This window comes from Pieris rapae, chromosome 1 (assembly GCF_905147795.1).
Source record: "Pieris rapae chromosome 1, ilPieRapa1.1, whole genome shotgun sequence".
NCBI classification, from domain to species: Eukaryota; Metazoa; Arthropoda; class Insecta; order Lepidoptera; family Pieridae; genus Pieris; species Pieris rapae.
This window is the reverse complement of record NC_059509.1, coordinates 6,739,651-6,750,473: the sequence shown is the minus strand read 5'-3', so window position 1 is coordinate 6,750,473 and position 10,823 is coordinate 6,739,651. Positions and strand designations below refer to the sequence as shown.

Sequence of the window (10,823 nt, the reverse complement as noted above, 5' to 3'; positions counted from 1 at the left end):
TCTATCCCTTCATAGACATACTATAAATGTTATGTTTATCATTTATCATTCTTGAACTAATTGAGCTTTATAGTATGTATATGAAAGATAACAACTCTAGTTAATCCTTAAAAAGCGCTAAAATGGCACATTATAGAAATATGTAAGTAAACATTTTAGAGTTAAGATGATAGGGAAATATTAGGTCTATTTCATATTAGATTTATGTGAACAAACAGCTACTATAGTTGTTTTAATTTTCTTATCATTTGACTACGTTCAGTTGCTAGCTAGACTAGCCATTTGTCACGTACTCATGTTTTCTACAGAGTCATACGTTTTGGTTTTGTCCTTATGGTTAGCGAAAAATACAATATATTTTACAGCGGGGTTTACCTTTACCAAAAGAACATCGTAAACGCGCCTTTATTTCGCCGTACTAAGGTCAAATTTCAAACACCTGATGAAGTTCCTGGCTCAATTCCTCAATCGTCGTCATTTAGAAGATCTGTGCATGATTTGGCTTTAGCAGATCTGAAAAATATTTTTTAAAATGAATATTTAAAAGATTAAAATTTATAAAATAACTACTTTTTGTAGTGACTTCTGTACTTTTAGTTCAATATGTGAATATTTAAACATAAGTTCTCTTTTATTTATTCTATATTATTCTCTTTTGTTCAGCCTTTGTCCATTCGTATATAGGTATATTTTAGAGCAGCCTTCTGCGCCTGACACAGGTTGTAAATTTGTGGGTCTATGTTTAGCAATATTGGTGCACATATGGTATTTAAGCGTAAGGCTTCAAGGTTCATCACTTCGCCACTCGTATAGAAGCAATATTAAACATTTATTAAGAATTTTACTTACTGGTTTTTCACTCTACGGCAAACTCGCAACTCGATGGACCCACTTCGCACAGCTTTGAAAAGTGCTAATGCTTCAATATGCGCCAACTCATGACACGCTTGTCCATTCACTGCTAGCACTTCATCTCCTGAAAATTCATTCAATCATTTAGGGTCTCTTTCACAATGTATGGATAAAGTACCAATTACCAAATAGCTATGTAACACATAAATTATTCGAAAGATAAAAGTTCCGAATAAGATACTTCTCGTTTCATGAGGAATAGCTCTATCTAACAGTCGTGAAACGCACGACACTAGTTTATCCTACGAATAAGTAATAATTAGCATTTTAAACAAACATCGGATAGTATCGTCAGATATTAAGTGGAATTGGAATTTTGAATTGTCAAAATATACTTCTTATATCTTTTAAGGTATATTAAAAGCTTTAACACAGAACATTGAGTAGTATGCAATTTAGAATTAAATAAAATCCTATTCTTGTGTGAATCCCTAACCATACGTCAATAGTCTAGTTAAAACGTTTAAAATAACTGTGAAAGTAAGAAAATATAAATTTCGCTTTATATTTCCTATAATTAAGTGATAGCGATCACTGTGGAATGCAACCACACGTTTCCTACAGTCTATCGAGAACCGATAAAACGACTTCCTATTCTTATCGCGACACATTTACCGAAGTTGTTTTGATATAGCACGAAGGAATTTACTATTAAATAAAAATATTTAAAATTACGACACTAACCTGCTTTTAACCTGCCATCGTCTATCGCCTGGCCTTGCGGTAAAATACTTTTTATGAAAATCCCCAAAGGACCTCTGGGTGAATCTCGTCCTCCCACAATTGTAAATCCCAATGGCTTCTTTCCGTGGCCCTTTTCAAAGGTGATTGTGTGATATGTATGCGTAGGCGCTCTTGGTCTGCGAGGTAGAGTACAGAAGTTTGCCGCGTTAGGAGTCTGTATTTCAGTGTCTTCACTTTTCTCCACACGATCTGTCACTCCATCTGGCACGTCAACGTCAACGATATCACCCGTACAACTTAACGTCATTGTTTCCTTGTTCGCACCGCCGTAACTGACGACCTGTCGGCGCAGAAGCTTGTTGTTCATACTGCTGTAGCTCGCGTTCTGACCCTTTAGGAAATGCGACTGCGCGGCCGTCGCGTTGTCCGGCTCGATTGATAAGCCTTTGCGATTACAGCCAGTGTCGTCCTGGTTCTGATGACGCGCTATTCTGACGTCACATTTATTGACGCCTCTTTCCTTCCCCAATATGACTGCGTTTTCATAGTCTACGGAACTTTCTCGCATTGAAACACCAGGCTTTTTTGGTTCCCGTTGGCGGATTTCAACTGAAGTTTTTTCCCGCTGTCTGCAGACAACTATGTCGATTTCTGCCGCTCCAGATCTCAATGCATCTTTGGCTTCTGACATGGTAAGATCTCGAAGTCTTCGTCCATTTACATTGAGCAATTCATCGCCGATACGCAGAGAGCCCTCCCTGAAATTATTAAAAAAGTTATTAGCAAATTCAAACACATCGTCCAACAAAAAAAAAAAATTAAAATATATTTTATGCATTAAAGTCAAAGTCAAATCTTTATTTCAGGCCTTGTATATTATTTTTATAAGTACAACATTTTTCATGTATGTTCAATATTTTTAGCAGAGATGTAAACTTACTTTGCTGCTAAACCTCCTGGTACAACATGTGCCACCAGGTATCCAATATGTCCTTCATCCGAAAGCTTTGTCTTAGCGATAAATATACCTAGTTCATCAGTAGGACAATTTCTTATTATTTTCACTACTTTGAACTCCAATTGAGGTTTACCCAAGTGCTTTAAGGGCTTGCGACATGGCGGTATAGGCGGAATTCCACAATCACCTTGACTAGCATCTCTTTGACGCATTCTCTGTTTCTCAGTCAATTGAAGATATTGAGGTTCCTCAGTATCACAGTTCTTTGGCATTCGCCGTAGTATTTCTTTACGATCTAACGATAGAGCTCTTTGGGAATTTCTTGGTCTTGGTTTAGGAAATTCATTCCTCTCTCTACTCTTTCTATGTGAAACTCTAACTTTAGCAAAGCTTTGGTCGCCGGACACACTTCTACTATGACATGGCCCCTGAGAATTAGTCTGCGATGCGGAACTTTCACACCGCGGAGGTATTCTGTCATTATCAAACATAGAAGATGCAGCCGATTCATTGACTAGTATTCCAGAATCAGCATCCTCACAGTCTTGCAATAAGACATTTTCATCATCACAAGAAATGTTGAAGACGTCATCATGAAATACGGCACTTTGACTTTTTTGAAATTCATCTAGACCCGGTAGTGCACCGTAAGAAAAGCTTCTGAGTTTCGCTTTGACTCCACCTTTTTTCTTGCGGCTTCTACTATTTGATTTTGAAATGTTCTCAGTCATACTATGTGCTGTGTCATTGTCTTCCCCATTTTGTTTATAGAGCTTAGATAAAATTCTATTTGAGGATTTCAAATACCTGTCCGACATGGCTCGAATTTTAGCGGAAAGACAGGAGCTTGGTCCTATCGTGTCTTTTTCATTATTATTCTTATACTTATCAGTCTTTCTGTCGGATATTATGGCAACGGGTGTATCTGAGTATTCATAATCATCATTAAATATTTGATCACTGGATTTAGACAGTTTAGTAGCTGATTTTGGTGTGGCATGATATCGATCACACTCTGATCCGGAACTGTAACATCTAGTTCCACGATTCGTGAATGATTTGCCTTCCCTCCAATTACATTCTACAGGGCTTTTTGGATAAAACACTTCGTCTTCATAGTGTTGCATTTTAACCCATGGGTTGTGATTTTCGAACTCGATGTGGGGTTCTGGATATGATTCTGGATATCGACTTTGACTAACATCTTCGACGTGTCCGAATCCACTACATTCACTTCCGGAAGTAGACGCCGCATCATCACCGTATCGAAAAGTACCGTTCGACTTAAAACATGACAATTTCGTATTTTTCACTTTATCTAGTAAAGGATTTCGTTTTTCGCGATACACCATGTATTCCTTTTCTACGGATCCTGCACGATTCTTTCGGCTAGAAACGCAACTCTCTTGTAGGGAAGTTGGACTATTTTGCAAAGATATTCGTCGAGTAACCGGCGTGTGTTCACTATTGTGACTCATGTGCTGCGATTTTTCAACTGTTATCACTTGTTCGTTTAGGTTATAGAAATTCGTTTCAACCGAACTGCTGCTACTTTTTCTTTGCAAGTAACTTACTGGTGACGAATCTGGAATTAAAAGAAAATGATAAAAGGCCGTTTCAGTAATTAAACACAATTTATTTCAGATATTCTTATCATAATATGTATTTTAATTTTACATTAAAAATATCCAAATTAAAAGTTAGATAACATTATTTGTTCATATCACATAGAATTACATGTTCAAAAAGAAAAATACCATTTCTTGACGGTCGCGTGGTTCGAGGTTCGGTTTCCGGTGACACGGCGAGCAGCCGTGGCGGCTCACCCTTGCGGAACCACCGCATCTCGTCGATTACCGTCCCATCTCCGAAGATATAACTGAAAAAGACAAAACAAAAAAATTATTTATAATCAGTAAAGAAGACATACCTTTCTTGTGGCGTGAATTGATAAGAACGAAAAGAATATAGTGTACCTATGAACAGACATATTAGGTTATAGTTTATGTTATATTGGTTTGACAAAACGTAAGCGTTAGGTAACCGAGGCTCTACTTTAATGTGGGTTTCAAATATCCGATTTCACCATGACCCAAAATATACTGAAACATTTGTGTTAGTTTCGAATGATACCTATGACAATTTATGCTCAAACAGTACGTTTAGTTTCATTGTTTGAAATGATTTGGTACTTCTTAATACTTAACTAAATATTATTTAATACGAGGTCGTACTCATGGTTCACTTCATAAATCGGTAAGAAATATAAATTTGCTTAGTAGAGACAAGCAGTAAACATTGCTAGCCCCGTAGGTAAATTTTCGTTTCTCTACTTTCAATGTCACGCACTGCATCGTTCAGTTGCGGAAAGGCAATGGATGTCCAGTTTCTTAACCCCAAAAAGATAAACTGATCGATATTGAGATTTAAAAAATTCCTATCGTTCGTATACACATGTTTTTGCAACAAATTTAAATGCCAAGTACTTGGTACTAAGACGCTTCTTTAGTGCGTCTTGATATTTTTTTTTTTGTTGATAGCCACTGTCTCGATCACGTAACGATGGTTAACCTTGCTGTGACATTATTGTGTAATTGAAAATGTTTTAAAGCAATCGCTTTCGATTGCGATATTTTTTATAATGTATACAAAAACTAGTACAAGCTAGAGTAATGCCAACATTCACACAATTTTAGAAGTAATTCAGGAGTTACCACATCGCTAGCTGTGAAACAATAAACAGTAATAATTTGCCGAAAGTTTGATTATTAAAAGGAGATCAATTAAAATGATACAGTAAAACTGTCTATTACAGATAAAATAAAATTGAACGCATTTAAAAATTAGTCCCCAAACCTAAAGATGAGATGAGAGGGGTTCAAGGGCAAAGAATGTTTTTCAAAGGTCGACCGGTTTTATGCCGATTCAACGACCTATCGTTAAAGATTCAAGGAATGTACAGTGTGATTACATAGTTAATGTATTTATATTGCGACGTTTGCGATAAATTGAAGTCGGGTTATCATATTATTGCAGTTATCAACTTTGATTGGCTTGCGACGCCGATCAAGTAATTTAATAATTTAATTGCATTGCTCCCGAAGTTTACAGTTTAAGTACATATTGGTAAATGTTCGTGTGTATTATTAAAAATACATATGTACCGTATGTCATTTATACGACACTAAACAAGAGATTATTACTATTTTGTCTTATCAAAAAACAAAAACAAATGTAAAAATATATGGTTTTCATATTCATTCAGGACTGAATTTAGAACCAGGTGTATCAAAAACACGGAAGAAGCATCTAGCTCTTAATGATATTTATATGCAAGTCAGTCATCCTTACGTATAGTTCCTTGATATTACAAGGAAATAGCGTACGGAAGCGACGTGAGTACTGAGACAAATTGCGTAAATACAAGCAAACAAGTCAGCAAATGGTATTTGAATTGCAAAATGCACTAACTTAAGAAGCACTTAAGAAATATTTGCGATAATTTCTAAAGATTAAATCAAACATAGTACGAGCCTGTCAATTAATAATCTTCTATTTATACAAAAGTATTTGCCCTCTCTGAGTCATCCTCACACCGAGGGAAAAGCAAGTAACTACTGCTTTTAATGATGTAAACATTCACTGAGCAAGGAATGTATGAACGAATATTTTAAAGCTTATACTGAGATACTAAAAAAGTTATTGTGTATAAAATAAATAACGGAAACAATGTTTTATCAGTTTCGCTGTGAACCATAAACCTTTGCCGTTCTAAGGAACGTTTCCCGAATGTGGCGTTACGAGAAAGATCCTTTTTTGCAAGGAATGTGATATTCTGTTGAAAGTTTGCAATGGCACTCTCTAGACCGGTTCGAAAATCCCTTGACGTGAGTGAAACCTCTATATTTAGAGTGTACATCACGTGGAAATTATGTGATCGGTGATCAGAATCGAATGTCGCAGCCGATCGAGTTTGAATACAAATGCGTATAGCGAATATAGACCGCTTTCCCAGGAACAGTTTCAAAAATACCTTTTATAATGTGCTAAATATAGCACATCAATGTAACAACAGTTTCTATACTTTGTCTCAAAAAATCCCAAATATTATCGCATCGGTAATTCCAAAGTTGCTCTTTTACTGAGCTAAAATATAATTTAGGAACATCAATAAGAACTAAAATTGCTTATCAATTGAGATAGCAAAACTGTTAACACTTAGTTGTCGTACATATATGCGGAGTAATAAAGGAATATTCATCTCTAGTTCAATTTATTATTATCATATATTTTACTTTTTGCAATATTTTCTAGCAAAAATTTACCGATGTTTCTTGCATTAAAAATTTCGTTCGCATAGTATTAATTATTCATTAATATGGCCCGTTTGACCTAGATATTTCGAGATGTAGGTGACTATTTCATAACAAACAATTACAATGCAAAACTAGACAGTCAATTATGTCATGCAAGTTTTGGATTATGATAATATTTTAAGAAATTAAGCACTTTAGCTTAATGAAAATTCAGGTCAGCCAATCCGTTAGCTCGCCTTCATGGTTTAATGCATGGAATCGATGTGTGCTTCGATAGAATATGCAAAACTTTCTCCGCAATGTTAGGTTAAATTACAAGAGTTTAATGTTTCCTATATGCGGATATGGTTAAGGTATTCTTTGAATATTTATAGGGCATATCTCACGGCTTATATTATATTTTAACTGGCTGCAAAAATCAATTTTTATTGAAACAAAGTTCCTTACTGCGAAAGGGGGCTGAACGAAAAAAAATTAAGACCTAAAGCTGTAACGATACTTTTCGCTATAGTTGTTCCATTTTATATTTTCGATTTAGCAACCGCCAACGTCCATACCACGTTGAATACACCGGTTCTCGTCTGATCACCAAAGTTAAGCAACGTCGGGCGAGGTCAGTACTTGGATGGGTGACCGCCTGGGAACACCTCGTGATGTTGGCTTTTTTCTTTTCGTAGGTAAAAGAAATTAAAATTATTATTGGAATCACTTTACTAAATTAGTTTGTTTTTGCTTGCCGAGATCAAACGTACACGAGAATCCCTGTACAATAATAGTTTTCAAAGCTTAGTGAACTTAGTAATATCACAACGAGGAACAGCTTATACATGGAGATGAACCAGATGAGACTGAATTAAAACATCTGAAATATGCTTATTAATTGTTAATTTATATCTAGGCTATTTCACGATTTAATCCCTGCGTAGCACAACATCAACCTCCTTCCTCTTTTAAATTTCTGGTATCTTAAAACTTGAATAGATGATGAAGTATTGGTGTGGATAAAACTATCGTACTATTATGATACCAATTAAAATATAAATCGAAAGGAACTTCATTCCATACGGGTGTCCCTTGACACCTATCAAGTTTAACATATTTCCAGGATTACTGAAGTCAATCCTCATGTTCTTATCCACACCCAAAACGTGCAACACAACACGAACAAGTACAGTTAAAAGTCTATGAAAAAAATATTAATAGGTTTAGTATTACAGTAATAGTAGATAATTTTGTGGTAAAATAAACACCTAAAAAGCGTGTTTTAAGCATAAATTTTGTGCGCTATAGTGCTTAGCTGTTATATCTTTACTCAGATTAAAATCGTGACAACATGGAGGTCAGAATACGTCACTTAATTATTAAGAATAGCAATGACGCATCCTAATGGAAAATGTCGGTAAAATACACAGTAACCATTTATTAATTCCAATTCCGCATGTAATTAGGAGTAAATATAATGCTTAATTAATTAATTAGTTATAGTAATTTCTTATTATAGATAATTATATTATTATGAATATCTTATAAATTACACAAAAAATCAAACATATATAACATTTCCAGGTAAGTTTAGTGAAACTTATACTGAGACTATGACTATTATTGTGTCAGTAGAAAATAAGTAACAAATAATATATACTTATATTATGTAACGCTTTAGTCTATAAGAGAAATGAACTCTAATTATTCAGCGGGAATTATAATCGATATACCATACGCGTCCACCGTTTACTTGATTCCCTACACCGAACCTTATACTTTATACATTCTGAAATTTAGCATGAACGTACGTAATCTCATATACAAATAAAAATAGTATTTTAATGTATAGCAATGGGGAGAAAAATATGTAGCACAAATTACTTCTTTTAGTTTATTCAATAGAACCCACGTCAGTGCCGCTGTTTATACAAGCAAGCTGTAAAAGCCTTTTTACACCAGTTCAGGCTTTGAAGGAGATTTTCTTTACCTACTGCTCCAGGCCGGGAGCTTTTACGAGTATACAGTTCTACGCGTATTGTGCTTTCACTACCAATACATATATTTGTTTAACGTATTAGGTAAGTTTCGTTTATATTTCTTAATGTAAATTTAAAAAAAAGTTATAGCATAGATAAAAGTTTAAGTTAGATCTGATGCAACCTCTATTTCCTTTTTGCAGTGTATTTTTATGAGTTTGGTTCTTCACAAACTCAATGGGAACAATATTGGTCCCAAAAGCAATGCCATGCCACAACTAGTTGTATTATAAAGAGATGTTTATATAAATACAATATTTTCTCTGTCATATCGATCGATATTATACAAGTACAGATATAGTTTATGTTTCAGATTTGACCAGTTTGAATTCCGAGTGTTGCTTTAACAAAGCAAATCTATGCACATATTATAAAAAAACTGGATTACTGTAAGAAAACTTGAATTGTTTTTAATTTATTTTTTAATAAATAAATAACTTCTACGAAATACAATACACAAATTGTATTTGCTGTCAATCAAAGTAACTTTCAACGTCAGTTACAGTTATAACACATCTAAAATACATACTAAATTACTCACCTTTAACATAAAATGCTTCACTGAATATTCATATTACGTTTTTGTTTTGTGAAGTTTGCCGGAAAAGCGTCGCTTGAAACGTGAAGATACAATATTCACGAGCTCTTTTGTCTTTAGATTGTGAAACTGTGTAAATATGGTCATTAACAAGATAAAAGATTTCAAAGTGTTTATAATTACTAGTGAAAGACATATTTAACAAAGTCCTTTTTCAATAGAATTTAATACTGACCCGTAATATTCAACATGTTAAATAGTATTCAATAAGTGAAAAGGAGTTTGATAATGGCATATAAGATTCCCAATGATATTCCCGCCAAAGATTCCTGTGACACTTTTGACAATTGACTGGTGACATGTCTTATATTCAAGGAAGAGCAAGATAAAAATACAATTACAATAAAATTATGGTTTATTTTTACTTAAACCAAACCACAACCAAATATGAGGTAATGAAAGATGATGTAAGATTATTTCTTAATGATTATGATAGTGAATAATTGAAAGACTCATTTTCTCTCAACCGGTTTTACGACAAATTTTTAATTATAGTTTGAATTCATCCATAGTCATTGTAAGAAATACAAAACTTGTTTCAAATAAAATACAGCATTCTAACATTTGGAACGGGTTTTCAGCAAATATTTCGACAACTGCTAGACACCTGGCACAGCTATGGACATTTATGTCGTAGTCATTATTTTATCGTAATGAACTAATAGTTTTTATCGCACCGAGTTTTTTCTTAGGTTATCCTGTTTGTAGATGTTGTGGATTATCACCTGTTTCCTGCCACTTCTGGCTTCATTTTATGCTCATTAAAAATGTATGAGCACTTTGAAGTTAATAACAGTTCAAAAACATTGAATAGCGATTTAATAACTTATTTATAACATTTAGATTCCTAAACTTTGTGACAACATATAAGATATCTCTATACTTACAGGTATATTTTATAATAGCCGATACAATCGAGTAACCAAAGCCTAATTACACTCAGGAATGTGAGGTCTGCGGTAGGATATTCAGAGAATATCCTACCGCATATAGATGTTTAAGGTTGAAAGATAACGGAAGCAGCCACTGATAGACAGACATTACCATACCCATAGGTTTCTGTGTTCGAAAAAACGTTTTCTGGATTTTTTTGCGTTTATTACAAGTACACAATTATTATTGTTAAGATAAGATACTACGAGGGATTTGATAACGATTAGATAGTGCATCATCATAATGGAATGTAACTTATAGAGCAGCTGAATAGTAAAATAATTAAAACACGATTTCCGTTGATATTAGGCCTTATCAAGTGAAGAAACTCATAGTAAAATGGAAACTGGTAATGCCAGTCTAGAGAAAGTTCCGAGAGCCTAGTATTAGATAAACGTCAA

At 34.2% G+C, this 10,823-nt stretch overlaps 1 protein-coding gene and 1 non-coding gene across 3 annotated transcripts in view; one reads left to right on the top strand and one right to left on the bottom strand.

Annotated features, from left to right (window-relative positions):
* Nucleotides 1-337: 337 nt before the first annotated feature.
* The window catches only part of LOC110995806, a 28,340-nt gene continuing 17,854 nt past the window's right edge, over nucleotides 338-10,823 (bottom strand). For both annotated transcript variants that reach the window (XM_022263147.2, XM_022263148.2), the window contains exons 2-6: nucleotides 4,312-4,433; nucleotides 2,537-4,139; nucleotides 1,597-2,354; nucleotides 850-976; nucleotides 338-513 (exon numbers count right to left, since the gene is read on the bottom strand). In XM_022263147.2, coding sequence (XP_022118839.2) covers nucleotides 465-513; nucleotides 850-976; nucleotides 1,597-2,354; nucleotides 2,537-4,139; nucleotides 4,312-4,399 — 2,625 coding nt within the window. In that variant the 5' untranslated portion in view covers nucleotides 4,400-4,433 and the 3' untranslated portion in view covers nucleotides 338-464. The remainder of the gene's footprint in view (nucleotides 514-849; nucleotides 977-1,596; nucleotides 2,355-2,536; nucleotides 4,140-4,311; nucleotides 4,434-10,823) is intronic.
* On the top strand, nucleotides 7,414-7,532 carry LOC123689700. The gene has a single exon (XR_006750612.1). It is a non-coding gene; the product is annotated as a 5S ribosomal RNA (ribosomal RNA).